Source organism: Sporobolomyces salmoneus (genome assembly GCF_050403485.1).
Source record: "Sporobolomyces salmoneus JCM6883 DNA, S_salmoneus_JCM6883_v1_ctg22, whole genome shotgun sequence".
Lineage (NCBI taxonomy): Eukaryota > Fungi > Basidiomycota > Microbotryomycetes > Sporidiobolales > Sporidiobolaceae > Sporobolomyces > Sporobolomyces salmoneus.
The window spans coordinates 1,588-16,402 of NW_027481141.1; the positions used below are offsets into that span (position 1 = coordinate 1,588).

The following is a 14,815-nucleotide window of genomic DNA, read 5'->3' on the forward strand; positions in this document are numbered from 1 at the left end:
GTTTCGACTGTCGCTAGCCGGTCAGCTCGAAGCGTCCATCATGGTGGGATCTACTGTAATCTCCGAGTGAATCACTGCGACGATATCTTGATAGACTGCCTGTTTGAATCCTCGAAAGCTCAAACGACGACTAATTTGGTGTGAGTCGGACCTCTGGTTTTTTGAACTGCACTGGACCATTTCCCCCTCTGACTATCTTTTGGTCGCTGTACAAACCCACTTCGACTTGGAACTTTAGGTTATCACCTTCCTCGCCCATGGCGTCCTCCTCCGTTCCGCGCATTTCGACTCTGACCTAGGTAGACCGCCTGCACCTACCTTCAACATCCTCACTTCGAAGATCTGCGTGTCGCTCGTCAGACAGTCTAGTCAGCCTGACTCGAGAAGAGGTTGCTGTAGCGAAAGTGACAGATCTTCCCTTTTTCAGCCCGGTCGAGAATGACTTTTGACTTTCTTTCGCACAGATGCAAACCTTTTCGCGTTGAGCCCCATTGTCTCACCGCCGTCTCTATATGCTTCGTTCTCCAACTACTCAACTCGCCGGTCATCGCTCCTGTGCCGGGTCTGGTCAACCTGCGATCTCTATTCACGATCCACTTCGCACACCTTCCTCGCTACTACAGAGGTCACGCTGCCTCGCAGTGTCTCCCTCCGCACTTGAGACACTACATGGACCCAGCACAAACGCGGGACGTTGACGGAGGAAGGGGAACGAAAGCTCGATTGCGAATTCGTTTCGACTCGCCTGACAGTTCAAACGAAAGTTTCGAGAAGAAGTTCTGCGTGAGGTTGTACGCCAGCAAAGGTTCTATGTATAATCTATCTTGGACCGGCCGTAATAGACGCTCTCATCCCGACTCGTTGTCGTCGTCGAAACTGAATTTTCGTTTCTCGCAGGTGGTGGAAACGTTTCCGCTTCGACCTACAACGCCTAGATTTCCCTCTCTTTACTCGAGTTTGACCTTTGTTAAAAGCAATACATTCTGTACATCCCTCACAGGTCGGCTCATCGCGAGAGAGCGAAAGAGAGGAGTTCGACTTTGAACGAAAACCAAAAACTTGAGGTTCGAATCAATTCAGCAAAACGTTAGGGCTATAATGGTACTCTTCCTCTCGGTCGATCTCAGTAAGAGGGACCGCTGAGCGGTATACATCATTCGTTTACTCACAGGTTGAGGTGACATTGTGCCTACTCAAGGCGCAGGGAAGAGGAGAAAGACATGCATGAGTTCGTTTCTCGCTCAACTCTCTCATTATCTGGTACTTCTCCCATCTTTGCACGCGAAGACAACTACCGAATGTTGCGAGGAAAGCAGCCAGGAGGAGTTCAAAGAGGTGAAGTCTTTCTCTGCTCTCGAGACAATCTTGTGAGGTGAGACTCCTCTGCGAACGAAAAATGCACGAGGAGTCTCCCCTCACATCTTGCGATTTCCCAAACAACCTCCACGCTCACTTGCCATACTTAGGGGTCTCTCAAGGCAGCAAGTATCGTGTGCGATTCGATGCCAGCGGAGAGGACATCATGACAGGTCGACCTAGGCGAGAGTCCAAGCTCGAAAGCGAAGTCTCGCATCAGCACCGAGCCCTCCCTCCGTGGAATTTGTGCAGAGGCATGTCTGTACCGACGAGCGTTCTCGCTGAAGGGGTGGAGAAGTGCGGCGTAGCGCTGGCCGTCTCGAGAGGACGCAAAAAGAAAACTCGTTTCCGGCTTCTCGGGATCGAACCAAGGACATTCAGATGAATCTACAAGAGATCAGAGAACCAATTACAGTCTGACGCTCTTCCAACTGAGCTAAAGCCGGGGAAACACGTTCAAGCCTAACCCCCATTTGCATTCAGAAAACAATAGGTGAGTAAGCCGTTCCAGCTCTGCGACGAAGCTCACTCACTGCCCCTCGGGGGGAAGTACGGGCAACTGAGTAGGAACACCGTGTCGCCGCTCGTCGGAGATAGAAAGGAGAGGAGAGAGTATGTGCAAAGTACGGCCTGACCTTTCAATACCGAGTCGAATCGGTCGAGTCTTCCGTTTTGTCCGGAAAGCGAGAGACGTCCGGAGCATGCCTGCACTGACAGAGCGTCTACAAGGACGCCACAAAATCGAGGGTGGGAACTAAGATCTCGAGCATCGACTCTGGTCCAAGTCGACCTTCCGATCGCGCCAACCGGTTGAGATGCGCGCCTTTGTCCAGGGACAACTCTTCGCATCTTCAATGATAACCAAGTCGGAAACAGGAAGGGCAGCTCGAAGTTTTCACTCGCAAATCCACGAAGAAACTGTGAGAGGAGACTCCTCAGCGGATCAGAAAATGTGTGAGGAGTCTCCCCTCACAAAATCGGTTTCTTCTTCTCGAGGCGGAGAGTCGCTCTCGTCCTCCCTGGACCCTTCCTTTCTAGGTTCTCTCGGCGGCGTCTTCTCCCTAGATGTGGTCGCTCAAGGGAAGCAGAACAGGAGGTGAAAAAGCGTATTGACTCGTTTCATGTTCTTTTGACTCCCGACTCCGAGCCAAAGTCGCTCGTGCTCTCGATACACTCTTTCCAGAGGCTTTGGCGGCAAATGCTCGTGATGGAAGAATACGAACGGAAAACAGAACCTGACTTATTCCGCTCGCGCTGGGTTCTAGTCGGTTCAAGCTTTCCCGCTTTCTGCTCCCGTCCGAGCGGACCAGAAGCTTCAACGCAGCAGCTAGATCCGACTCTCGCGCACAGTGCGGGCTCAGAGTCAGCCTGGGCGGTCGAAACGAGACCGGCGAGGCTTCTCTAGCCTGTAAGTTCTATCTAGTTGCGCCACTGACTCGCTTCGTCAAGCAAATTCGCTCGGCTAGCTCAGCTGGTTAGAGCGTTCGACTGTTATCCCAACAGCCCCATCGAGAGGTCGACAGTTCAATCCTGTCGCTGAGCGTTTCCTTTTGTTTCCTCGAGGTAGGTGCAATTTCCTCTTTTGCTCGCAGCTCGAACATCAGCGTGAGATTGCCATTTGCCCCACGAGTCGAGAGTATGTCAGACAGAACAAGTTCGAGGAGATTGACGGAAGAGCGAAACCAGGCAAGTCGTCGAATCCACCGCTGTCTGACTAGGTCCTCTCTCCCCCTCGATCATGTCGCGAGTGACGCATAGACGACGCTTTCACAGTCAACTCGTGAAGCGGCAAGAAAAAGAGCGAGATAGCTTGGAGGCTGTTTCGCGAAATCGCCGACTTCTGCGCAGAAGTCGGTCAGAATTCAGCGACAACTTGACCAGGTCAGCATTTTTCGAAAGGGCTCTCGCGAAACGGACTCCAACGCGCAGCGGCAAGCTCAGTGAAGCGTGGTAAGGGCGACAGACATCACTTACACTTCAAGAGAGAGAAGACAAGCGATTAAACGGGTCCAAGCAGAAGACGCGAACTGCTCTTTGTGCGAGTTGAAAAGGTTGCTGCCTCAGTTGGCTCATACCGACCCTGCCGTTGGAAGACCCTCTCTAGCTGAATCCCGATGTCTGATAGCAAGATAGGGTTGTTGTAGATCTACAGGGAGAGGGACCCGAGGTAGCAAATCCTTATTTTCCACCGAGCTGAAAGTTACTTCACGGTTTGAGCTGTACTTCCTCCGAAGTTTTCTCGCCATGGGTGTAGAGCCGTAGCTGACCTAGTTCCACTATGATCGGCCCTTATTGTGAGGCGAAACGAGCTTAAGGGAGAGACTCACGGTCAAGCCACCAATCGACCGCGCGAAGTTTCGGAAGCTGAGCGATCTGGCCCATCTCACGCCTCATCCCTTGTGGGAGTGCATCTGCTCTTCTCCATCTCGGATGTGATCCTACTCGTCATCCTCCGAGTCCCACTCACCTCGTGCTTCTCTGATCGCATCGAATTCGTCCAGTCTCTCCGTCCAGTCTCTCCGTCCTCCTCCGCGCAAATTCGGGCGATACAGCAAAGAGTAGGTGTTCGAGACTCTCGAATTTGCCTCCATTGATATCGGCGTAGATTTGCTACATTGCATGGAGGATCAGAACCAACAAACAGAAAGAGAGAGAGGGAGAGGGAGAGAGACTCACAATATCGTCAGAGACTTCTCCGAGCAACTTCCAACCTGATTCCGTACAATCTGCATCGTACTCGGCCCCTTCGAGCGTGAGCACGCTGACCATCACTGTATTCGAGGTAGGTTCCCATTCGTCGATGATCTCAGCTGCTTCAATTCCCCAAGACTCGACTTCGGATACTGCTTGTCGCGCTTCTTCTAGTGCCCAGGAATTGCCAACCATGATTTGATGTCCAAGAGTCGCAGTGAAGTGGAGGAAGGAGTAAGAGAGGTGATGACGCAGTTGAGTCACTCGCAGTTTCATCTTCTTTTCCCTTCTTCTCCTCGACCAATGGGTTGCTCTTCTAGTAAAGCGCACTCAGACGATTTACCTCCTCCTAAGACCCTCTCAGCCCAACCTCAAGCTCAAGCAGACAGAACACGACAAATGAGCAACTCTTTCGTTGAACGAAAAGGTTCCCAACTCTTGCTAGATGGAAAGCCCTTCAGGTTCGCGAGTCTGAATGCTCCTGAGCTTCTGGATGGAGACTGTAATCAGCAGTACGAAGTCACGAACACGATGGAGACGTTTGGCGCTCCAGGTGGGTTTGGAGGAGTTCCTGTTACGAGAACTTACACTCTTCGGGTGAGTACTGGCTCTTTTCGACTGCCATTGTGAGGCTGGGGTTGAGGGGAGACTGCTTGCGACAGATCAAATCGAAGAACATCGGACGAGGTCACATCAACGGTTGGAACCGAGAATGGAACGACTGGGAGTGGGATTCGGGTAGATTGCAAGAGATGGATTACGTCCTAGCTGAAGCGGCGAAACACGGAGTTAAACTCATCATTCCGATCTTGAATCAAGACACCGGCGAAGAGTGAGGACTTTTCACTTTTCTCTTCCATTCTCGCACAGAGTTCTGATCAGGCCGTTTTTACCACGATAGCTCAAATTGGGTTGGATCGACCGCGGATCTGATCAAGTTCCGGTATGGATTTGGCTCGACTCAAGAAGCGCGACAGAAGGTCGATTGGTGGACGGATCACACAATGATTGAATCGTAAGCTCTTCCTCCTGAACCTCGTAGGGGTTCCTTGCTCTGAAAGAGAAGAGAGCTCACCCCTTTGTCTCATCACAGGTACAAACTCATTATCGACTTCCTTCTGAATCGCAAAAACTCGATCAACAGTCGAAGATATGGAGACGATCCTACCATTTTGGCTTGGGAGACCGGTGAGTGCAATCGCATCAACTTTACGCTGAACAGACGCGAAGTTGATGCCTTGGCCTCGACAGGGAACGAGATGAACCACCAAGGAATGAGACCCGCTCCCGCCGAATGGACGCTCACGATCGCTCGACACCTCAAGTCCCGTGCTCCGAACATGCTCGTCATGGATGGTAGTTTCGCAAGGAACGATGATCCTGATCGATGTTACCCGAAAGAAGTTTTGGAAAGTCCCGATGTCGATATCGTGAGCTCAAGCGTTCTCTCAGTCTCGTCTGCTTGGCTGACATCAGTTCCCTGTTCACTCAGATATCATACCATTACTACGGTTCAGGCGATATCCGTCGAGTCAAGAAAGACTGCGAGGTCGCGAAAAAGCACCAGAAAGTCTTCATCGCGGGAGAATACGGTTTCTTCGACTCGGAGAAGGACTACGCTTCGTTCCTCTCGCAAATCGATGCTGCAGGTGGTAAGAGCTCTCCCTCCCCACAGACTTTTGTCTTGTTGCAGCAAGATGTTAACTGAATCTTGTACTCGGTTTACCACAGGCGCTGGATCGCTGGTGTGGTCCTTTCGACCTCGTTCATCTCGAGGAGGTCACAAGACTCACGGAGAAGGAGATGGTATCTGGTCTTACCGTAAGCTCTCTTTCTATCTTGCCGAAAACGTGTCTCAAGGCGAATCACTCTCTTCTCTGCATCTGGCAGACGTACCGGGCTGGAAGAACTCTGCCCATGGCGAGTTCGATCCTCGAGAAGCTTCGATCGTTCCCTCGATCCGAGCCGCTTCATTCAAGATCAATTCCCTCAAAGCTCCGTCTCACCCCAGCCCGACTCGTCCTTCGAAACCGTGGCAGTGTTCTCCGACTCAAGTATGCTTCGCGGGATCGGCGTGGGCTGACAAGTATGAAGTGATCGTGCGGGGTCAAGGAGGCGGAGAGGAGAGACAACAGGTCTGGGATTGCACGAAAGAGGATCATTTCGCGGTGGATCTTTCGAGGGAATTCGGTAGAGTCGGAGGTCAAGGAGCGAAGGTTTCTGTCAGAGCGGTCGGAGTGGACGGACATGCGAGTGAGGAGGGAGAAGCACTCGTTATGTGAGGACGTCGTGGGAGAAAAAATAGCATACTTAAGCATCATTTGTAACCACTAAACGCATACTGTCTCTTGTACACTCTTGAAGACACGGTGAAAACGCACGACTTGTTTTCACATAAACATTGAACTCGTCTCTTCCTTTCTCCTCGCTTTCCTACTCTTCTCCAACCACTCGAATCCTTTCCCAGCTACTGTCGCGGTTCTCCCACTTCTAGCCTCGACAACGTTGGGTGCACTCCACCAATCCCACCCGAGAGCTTGTTTGATCTTGACGAGTTTCTCACGACACAATTGACGGAATTGAGCGGAAGGGTCTGAGAGACCGACGGGACCTCCGGCGTCGTACAGCGTTGTAACGCTCGGTTGCGTTACAGGCGACAAGAGAGAGAATGGACCGTTGAGAGGTGTAGGAGGAGTCGAAGTAGGGAGAAGTAGGAGAGTCGTTGGAGAAGAGGGAGAGACGATGGAAGAGACGATGAGAAGCGAAGAAGGTAGTCCATGAAGTAGATTCGGGGGGAGGTAGGGCTCAATCGTCGAACTGGAACGGAGCGATGCTACAGGTGAGCTTGGAGAGGGGTTCGGGGAAGAGAGGTAGAGGATTGGAAGTCGAGAAGAGAAAGCGGTTGATGAAGCACGGGGAGTCGAGGGAGGGATGTAGGAGGGGAGATGGTAGGAGGCCAGGATGGTCGAGGACGAAGGTGCAAGAGTTTCGAGGAGGAATTCGGCTAGAGGATGCAGATAGGCGAGTTGAATCGAAGTTGCGAGGAAAACGACAGTTACGCGTCCTTCCGTCGCAGGAGGTAGAATCGCACCGTACTGTCGAGTGAAACTTTATCAGCGCTCACGGTCATGGTGAGCTGATAAAGAAGCGTCCACCCACCTGTTCTCCGTCGATGTGAACTTGAATGAACTCTTCTCCATTTCGGACCTCTACTCCCTGAGCCATGCGTTCCCCTGCTTCTCCGACCAAATAGATCACTTGTCTTCCTTTCTTGAGCTTGCTTGTGTCTCCCTCGAGGTGCACACGAGGTTCTTGAGGCAACTGCTTCATCTTGTTTCGACGAGCTTCGATAGCTGAAGCAGGGAGTTCATCTTCGGCCCAGTCGGACTCTTCCGAGCTGTCTTCGAGTTGATAAGAAGGGTGAGGGGCGATCGCAGGTTCGTAGTCCATGATCAGGGTGAGTTGAGGGAAGCAAACCTCGCGGAAACTTCTTCCAGCTCTTTCCCTCCTCCCTCACCCTTCTCGAGACTCCTTCGACTTCGGCACTCCGACAAGAAGCTTTCGGTTCTCCTTCGTTAGAGTTGACCCGCCCACGAAGCTCGCCTCGTCAACGGTTTAAAGTTCTTTCCCCTCTTTCCCGAAAGTTGAAACACTCGTTTGCCATGGACCGGGAGCAGTGAGCTGAGCACTCTTTGATCAGCACCTACACGAGATCGAGCACTGATTCATCGTCCGCAGGTTCCGAAAGGCGGGATACGCCGCCGTAGACAGGTCAGATCCCCTCCTTCTCTCGTCCTCCCTCGCCTCGGCTCATTCTTACAGCTTCCTCGCTTGCTCTTAGAATATGCGATTACTTCGAGACTCTCGAGAGCAAAGACGTCGTCCCGAATGTACAGCCTGGGGACGTCGCCAAGCTGATCGCTCGTTTGTCGTTTTCACTTTTCCGTATCTTCGCTCGTTCGCTGACCTTTCTCTCTTGGCTCCTGCTGCAGCTGAAGCCCCTGAAGAGGGTCAACCTTGGGATGAGATCGCGAAAGACTTTGATCGTGTGATCATGCCAGGGCGAGTGCTCTTCTCTGCCGAGAACGACAAATGAAAAAGCTCACCCGTCACTTCGGTCGTTTTAGGATCACGCACTGGCAACACCCAAACTTCTATGCTTACTTTCCAGCCAACACGACGTATGAGTCTATTCTCGCCGATATGTACACGGGAGCTGTGTCGAACCCTGGGTTAGTCTTCTCCGCCGTCCCCGCGGTTCTTCGCTGAGAACTAACGCTGGTTACCTTAGGTTCAACTGGCTCTGTTCTCCCGCATGTACCGAACTCGAATCCGTCGTCATGGATTGGGTTGCGAAACTTCTCAGTTTCAACGAGGGCTGGATGAACGAAGGAGGAGTAGGAGGAGGAATCATCATGGGTTCCGCTTCAGAGTCAGCCTTGACGGTGTGCATCGCCGCGAGGGAACGATACCTACGGCTTCATCCTGGAACGCCAATTTCGGAAATGGTCATTGTCGGGACGAACCAAACTCATTCGCTCGGAGCGAAAGCGGCGTTGATCCTCGGCGTAGAGTTTGTCGCGATCGCGACGAAGGCGGAAGATAATTGGTCCTTAAGGGGCGAGGCGCTCGAGGACGAATTAAAGAAGCTGGCGGAGAAGGGAAAGAAACCGTTCATCCTGCGTGAGCTTCTCTCTCTCGTTTAGAGTTAATTCTGGAACGACATAGACTGACATAAGGTGAACTCATTCAGTCGTGACCATCGGGTCTACCTCGACGGGCGCTATCGACAACATCGCCGAGATCACGGCAGTCAGTCAGTTTGACATTTTCTTTTGCCTATAAGCTTTCTGTTGCTCGACTCTGATTCGAGTCAACCTGGTCTTGATTTTTGTTCTTCTTTGCAGCTGCTCATCATCCCGATCTATTCCTTCACATCGACGCTGCATGGGCCGGAGTTATGCTTTCCCTCGAAGAATGTCGACAAGAATGCTATCTGGACGTAATCAACGCTCGAGCAAAGGACGCCAATGCGGCTAAGAACGACGCTGCGATCTGTGCTGGAGGCGAAGTGCACAGCTTCTGCACAAATTTGCACAAGTGAGTTTCTTTCTCTCGAGACAAGTCTGTAACTCGCACTTGGTTCGTTTCAGGGTTGACTCTGGTGAGTGGAGTTTCACAGGAGCGGTCTCGTAACATTCGATGCTTCTTGTCTATGGTCAGTCAACTCTCTTTCTAGTCAGCATCGACCCTTCAAACTGACGATTTTGCGTACAGGATTCGAGATCGAGCCCTCCTAACAAGCGCTCTCGACGTTACACCCTTCTATCTCCGAACTGCCCAAGCGACTTCCGGGCTCGTAGTCGATTTCCGAAACTGGCAAATCCCCTTAGGTCGTCGATTCCGTTCGCTCAAGATCTGGTACGTTCTGCGCTCGTACGGGACGAACGGGTTCCGTTCCCACCTACGGAAACTCATCAACCTGGCTCGATACCTCGAAAGGATCGTCAAGGCTGAAGAAGGAGTCGAATTATTCACGCCGAGGAGTTTCTCCTTGATCGTTTTCCGAATCCTTGATCCTTCTTCCGACCTCGAGATCGAGAACAAACTCAACGCGGCGTTCATGAAGAGGTCGAACGAGGAACACAAGATTATGCTCACGCAGACTTCGGTAGGAGGGAAACAATGCGTTCGAGTTGCGATTGGGAGTCGGGAAACGGAGGAAAGGCATCTGAAAGAGAGTTGGGAGGGGATCATTCGGCCGTTGATCGCTCAGGCGAGAGAAGACGTCAAAGTGAGTTCGATCGGCTTGTTCAGACGAGCGCGGAGCTGATGGAGTTCGCCTTGTTGCAGGAAGAGACAAGAATCGCAAATTAAAATTTCGCATTTTGCTCGAAAGTAGAGACAGCTTATCGATTATTTTGACTATGCATGGGATTCGACGTGTTGCTACATCGCTGCCCTGCTAAATCTGCGGTTGCTTTCTACGGAATGTGGGAGAAACAGCTCGAACGTGCGATTTTGCGAAACAGGCGAATGTTATCAGTGTGTTCTACCTTTGAGCGTACGGACCGACTCGAGTTCGTTCTCAGACTCGTCAGTGAGCCCGAAGCAGAGAGCGAGGAAAAGCGGGTTTGCCACAACGAACCGGGAAAGCGAGAAAACTGGAGAGAAAAAACTCCAAAAAAAGTTGATTCAAAAAGCTCCTTTCCGGCTCTCTCTCCTTCCCTCATCTACTTCCGGCTTTTTGCCTTCTACCTGTACACTTTCCACTCCAAAAGCCAGTCGCCTTATCCCGACTCGCACTCCTTTCAACCGAATCGGAATTTGAGCGAATAAGATCGTTCATTCTTCGGAATCTCTTTTGAACTTCACCCATACCTCGGTCGCGTAAGTTTGACCCGTTCGACCTTTGCAAGGGTGTATACAGATAGCTAATACAGTACTCTGACCCTCCCTTCGTCGTCCCTCCCTTTCCCTTGGCCACTTTGACGCCTCTTCTCCTTTTTTTAACGACTCATCCACCACTCTCTCCTCGACCTCTGGCGATCCATACGACCCGCTCAATCGAATTATACGCCCTGAAATAGCCCCCTCCCCTCCCTCTCTTCTTCTTAGGCACCCTCATTTTATGCCAGCTGCCATGTCTGCTCCCGCCGCACCCCAGATCTCGAAAGAGGACATCAAACTCGACCACGGTTCAGTTCCCGCTCACTCGGACGCCAAGGCCGATGTTGCCACCATCCTCTCTTCCTCGTCCGACCGCGCTTCCCGAGTCGACGCCGCTAAGGAGCTCGTCGACCTCGTCAAACTCGAAGGTCCTCACGCTTTCGTTCGCCTCGGACTCTCGGACGCTATTCTCAAGGGTCTCGCTGACAAGAAGAACGCTGGTGAGTCTCTTTCTCGCGAGATTGATCGGTTGAAATTTTGGGAGTTGTCACTGAATCTCGATTTCCTCTCTCCTTTCTCAGGCGTTCGTGAGGGTGCTCTCGACCTTCTCTCGATCCTTACCGAGCAAGGTCTCGGTAACGCCGTCGAGCCTTTCTTCTACGAGAAGCTCATGAAGACGATCGTTGCCGAAACTTTCGCCGACAAGGAGAAGGTCGTTCGTGAGGCCGCCGTCTCGGCTGTCAAGTCGGTCGTTCAAGTCTCGACCTCCTGGGCCGTCCCGACCTTCCTCCCCATCCTCCTCGAGCAAATCCGAACCGCTGGAAAGTGGCAAGTCAAGATCGGTGCCCTACAAATCATCGACCAACTCGTCATCTCCGCTCCTGATCAATGCGCTCGTCTCATGCCCGAAATCATCCCCACCATGACCGACGCTATCTGGGACACCAAGGCCGATGTCAAGAAGGCTGCTCGAACTACCCTCAACAACCTCTGCGCCCTCGTTTCGAACAAGGATATCGAGAAGTTCATTCCTGCTTTGATGTGAGTGTTCTACTGCTCTTTCATCGCTGTCAACTTCCAGAAACTGACTCTCGTTCCCGTTTCCGTTTCTAGCAACTCGCTCATCAACCCCGTTGAGGAGACCCCCAAGACGATCCAACTTCTCGCCGCCACCACTTTCGTTCAAGAAGTCGATGCTCCTACTCTTGCCCTCATGGCCCCTCTTCTCTCCCGAGGTCTTACCGAGAAGCTCACCGCCACGATCCGAAAGGTCGCCGTCATTATCGACAACATGACCAAACTCGTCGACAACGAACACACTATCCGACCTTTCATCCCCAAACTTCTTCCCGGTCTCATCAAGGTAGAGAACACCGTCGGTGACCCTGAAGCTCGTGGTGTCGTCATCAAGGCGATCAAGACCCTCCGTGACACTGCCAAGTGCTCCGGAGACGGATCCGACCTCCCCCCTCCTCGTCACCTCACCCCCAAGGAGATGGCTCCCCGACTCCTCGACGCCATCAAGAAGGTCGACTCTGCTTCTCACCTCGACGCTTCCTCCCCTCTCGTCGACTACACCGCTCAACTCGCCGCTCATCTCTGCAACGCACGAAACTGGGAACCTACCGAGTGGGAATCCGCTCTCGTTCCTTACGTTACCCTCGCCCTTCCTCACTCGATCCGCGCCAACTCCGCCATCGGTGTCGTCAAGGACGTTCTCGAGAAGTCTGCTTCCGACGAGGGAGAGACCGTCGAGGCCTTCGCCGATGAGGAGGAGGGAGAAGATCTCTGCAACTGTACCTTCTCGCTCGCTTACGGTGCCAAGATTCTTCTCAACACCGCTACTCTCCGATTGAAGCGTGGTCACCGATACGGACTCTGTGGACGAAACGGATCCGGAAAGTCGACCCTCATGCGCGCCATCGACAACGGTCAAGTCGAAGGTTTCCCCTCGCCCGATGAGGTCCGAACTTTCTACGTCGAGCACGATGTCGACGGAGACGAGACTGAGAACTCGATCATCTCGTTCGTCGTCAAGGACAAGCGTATCCTCAAGAACGAGGAGCAATGCCGAGAAGTTCTCGAGACTGTCGGTTTCACCCGTGAACGTCAAGAAGCCGCTATCGGTTCGCTCTCCGGAGGATGGAAGATGAAGCTCGCCCTCGCTCGTGCTATCCTCTTCGAAGCCGATATCCTTCTCCTCGATGAACCTACGAACCACTTGGATGTCCTCAACGTCGCCTGGCTCGAGAACTACCTCTGCTCGCTCAAGACCTGCACTTCGATCATCGTCTCGCACGACTCTGGATTCCTCAACAACGTTTGTACCGACATTCTCCACTTGAACAAGTTCAAGGTCAAGCGATACCCCGGTAACCTCGACCAATTCGTCAAGTTCGTTCCCGAGGCCAAGGCTTACTACGAGCTCAACCCTCTCGAGGACTACAACTTCACTTTCCCCAACGTGAGCCTTTTCTTCTCGAGCTCTCCAATAGAATTCTCGAAAACTGACTCTCTCTCTCTCGATCGTTCCCTTCTTTTAGCCTCCTCTTCTCGATGGTGTCAAGACCAAGGAGAAGTCGCTCATGAAGATGCGTCACGTCGCTTTCCAATACCCCACTTCGCCCGTTCAACAACTCTACGACATCTCGCTCCAAGTCTCGCTCTCTTCCCGTGTCGCCGTTCTCGGACCCAACGGATCCGGAAAGTCGACTCTCGTCAAGCTTCTCGTCGGAGAGACCGAACCCAACAAGGGAGGAGAAGTCTGGAAACACCCCAACTTGGTTATCGGATACGTCGCTCAACACGCTTTCCACCACATCGATCACCACCTCGACTTGACTCCTCTCCAATACATGCTTCAACGTTACCAAACCGGTGAGGATCTCGAAGAACTCGCCAAGGGTAACCGAAAACTCTCCGAGGAGGAGGAGAAGAAGATGAAGGAAGGTGCCGTCGTCGTTGTCGAGGGCGTCAAGCGAACGATCGACGAGGTCACCAACCGAAAGAAGCTCAAGCAATCGTTCGAGTACGAGTGTACCTTCAAGGGTCTCTCTTCGTCCGAGAACATGTGGCTTCCTCGTGATGAGCTTATCCGTCGTGGATTCGAGAAGAAGGTTAGTTTACTCTTTCACTCTTTGCCCCTTTCGTGTAGAACTGTCGCTGACTCGCCCTCAACTGAACTCGTTAATCTAGGTTATGGAAGTCGACTCCCGAGAGGCTCAAAAGGCTGGTCTCCTCCGACCCCTCGTCCGAAAGGAAATCGAAGCTCACTTCGTCGACTTCGGTCTCGAGCCCGAGTTCACCACCCACAACACTATGCGTGGTCTTTCTGGAGGACAAAAGGTCAAGGTCGTTCTCGCTGCCGCTACTTGGCGACGACCTCACGTCGTCATTCTCGACGAACCTACCAACTATCTCGATCGTGAATCCCTCGCCGCACTCATCTCTGCCCTCAAGACGTTCGAGGGAGGAGTTCTCGTCATTACTCACAACCGAGAGTTCTCCGAGTCGATCTGTACCGAAGTTTGGGCCATGCGAGACGGTCACCTTACCGCCTCTGGTCACAACTGGGTTGAAGGACAAGGATCTGGACCTCGTATCGACACAAAGAAGGATGAGGAAGAGGATGTCTTCGATGCTATGGGTAACAAGTGAGTTTCAACTTTCTCTCTTCTTTTCGTTTCCCCTCCTTCACCTTGCTGACCTCTTTCCGCTCTCTCTCTCTAGGATTGACGCTCCCAAGAAGGTCAAGAAGCTTACCTCCTCCGAGGCCCGAAAGGCCAAGAAGGAGCGAATGGCCCGAAAGAAGCTCGGTCTCGCTTCCGACGGAGAGGATGACGCCTTCTAAGCTCCTCGCCAACTAATTCTTCGTTGTTCATTGTCGTCTTCTCTCTCTCCTTCGCATCATCACCTTTCTGTCTTTTCCCCATTCTCTCCTACCTTTAGAGCCGTTGTAACCTTGTCTTCTACCTCTAAATTTTTATGCTTTCAGCGTTTCTCACACCATCGTCGGCTGTCGTTTCGATCTGGCTTCCGAGAGGGTAAAAGAGAGCCGAGAGAGAGAACAGCGTAAGGAAACCAACGCGCGAAAAGGTTCGAATCTCTCCTTTCCAGTACCGCGAGGGCGTGCTAGCTTCGTTCAGACACGGCTCTCAGGCGTGGGAGTTGGCATGGAACAGCGAGCATGGACGAGGTGAACTTGACTTTTCGAGGCATCAAAGGTCGACAACAACGATTCTGCTCTCAACTCGAACGAAGGAGACGAACCGAGAGAACCAAGACTTTACGACGAGACGGAGAGTACCAACGCACAAAACGAGTACACAACATGGAGAGGGCAAACAGAGAGACAGACAGGAAGAGTAAAAACAGTAGA

General features: G+C 52.4%; 5 protein-coding genes across 5 annotated transcripts; 3 read left to right on the forward strand and 2 right to left on the reverse strand.

Annotated features, from left to right (window-relative positions):
* Window positions 1-3,819: 3,819 nt before the first annotated feature.
* On the reverse strand, window positions 3,820-4,242 carry JCM6883_004879 (uncharacterized protein; the record flags this gene model as incomplete). Its single annotated transcript, XM_076631997.1, has 2 exons — window positions 3,820-3,966; window positions 4,033-4,242. 2 exons carry the CDS (start codon window positions 4,240-4,242, stop codon window positions 3,820-3,822), a joined length of 357 nt encoding a protein of 118 aa, XP_076487921.1.
* Window positions 4,243-4,350: 108 nt separating this feature from the next.
* On the forward strand, window positions 4,351-6,329 carry JCM6883_004880 (uncharacterized protein; the record flags this gene model as incomplete). Its single annotated transcript, XM_076631998.1, has 8 exons — window positions 4,351-4,644; window positions 4,710-4,879; window positions 4,949-5,062; window positions 5,141-5,235; window positions 5,299-5,477; window positions 5,540-5,699; window positions 5,779-5,868; window positions 5,938-6,329. 8 exons carry the CDS (start codon window positions 4,351-4,353, stop codon window positions 6,327-6,329), a joined length of 1,494 nt encoding a protein of 497 aa, XP_076487922.1.
* Window positions 6,330-6,437: 108 nt separating this feature from the next.
* Window positions 6,438-7,497, reverse strand: JCM6883_004881 (uncharacterized protein; the record flags this gene model as incomplete). Its single annotated transcript, XM_076631999.1, has 2 exons — window positions 6,438-7,142; window positions 7,207-7,497. The coding sequence occupies 2 exons, from the start codon at window positions 7,495-7,497 to the stop codon at window positions 6,438-6,440; spliced, it is 996 nt and encodes a 331-aa protein (XP_076487923.1).
* Window positions 7,498-7,709: 212 nt separating this feature from the next.
* JCM6883_004882 (uncharacterized protein) lies at window positions 7,710-9,924 on the forward strand (the record flags this gene model as incomplete). Its single annotated transcript, XM_076632000.1, has 11 exons — window positions 7,710-7,723; window positions 7,786-7,818; window positions 7,889-7,971; window positions 8,040-8,109; window positions 8,175-8,279; window positions 8,339-8,730; window positions 8,801-8,863; window positions 8,955-9,147; window positions 9,230-9,265; window positions 9,325-9,841; window positions 9,901-9,924. The coding sequence occupies 11 exons, from the start codon at window positions 7,710-7,712 to the stop codon at window positions 9,922-9,924; spliced, it is 1,530 nt and encodes a 509-aa protein (XP_076487924.1).
* Window positions 9,925-10,678: 754 nt separating this feature from the next.
* JCM6883_004883 (uncharacterized protein) lies at window positions 10,679-14,287 on the forward strand (the record flags this gene model as incomplete). Its single annotated transcript, XM_076632001.1, has 6 exons — window positions 10,679-10,937; window positions 11,019-11,478; window positions 11,551-12,901; window positions 12,981-13,553; window positions 13,633-14,090; window positions 14,167-14,287. The coding sequence occupies 6 exons, from the start codon at window positions 10,679-10,681 to the stop codon at window positions 14,285-14,287; spliced, it is 3,222 nt and encodes a 1,073-aa protein (XP_076487925.1).
* Window positions 14,288-14,815: the final 528 nt, after the last annotated feature.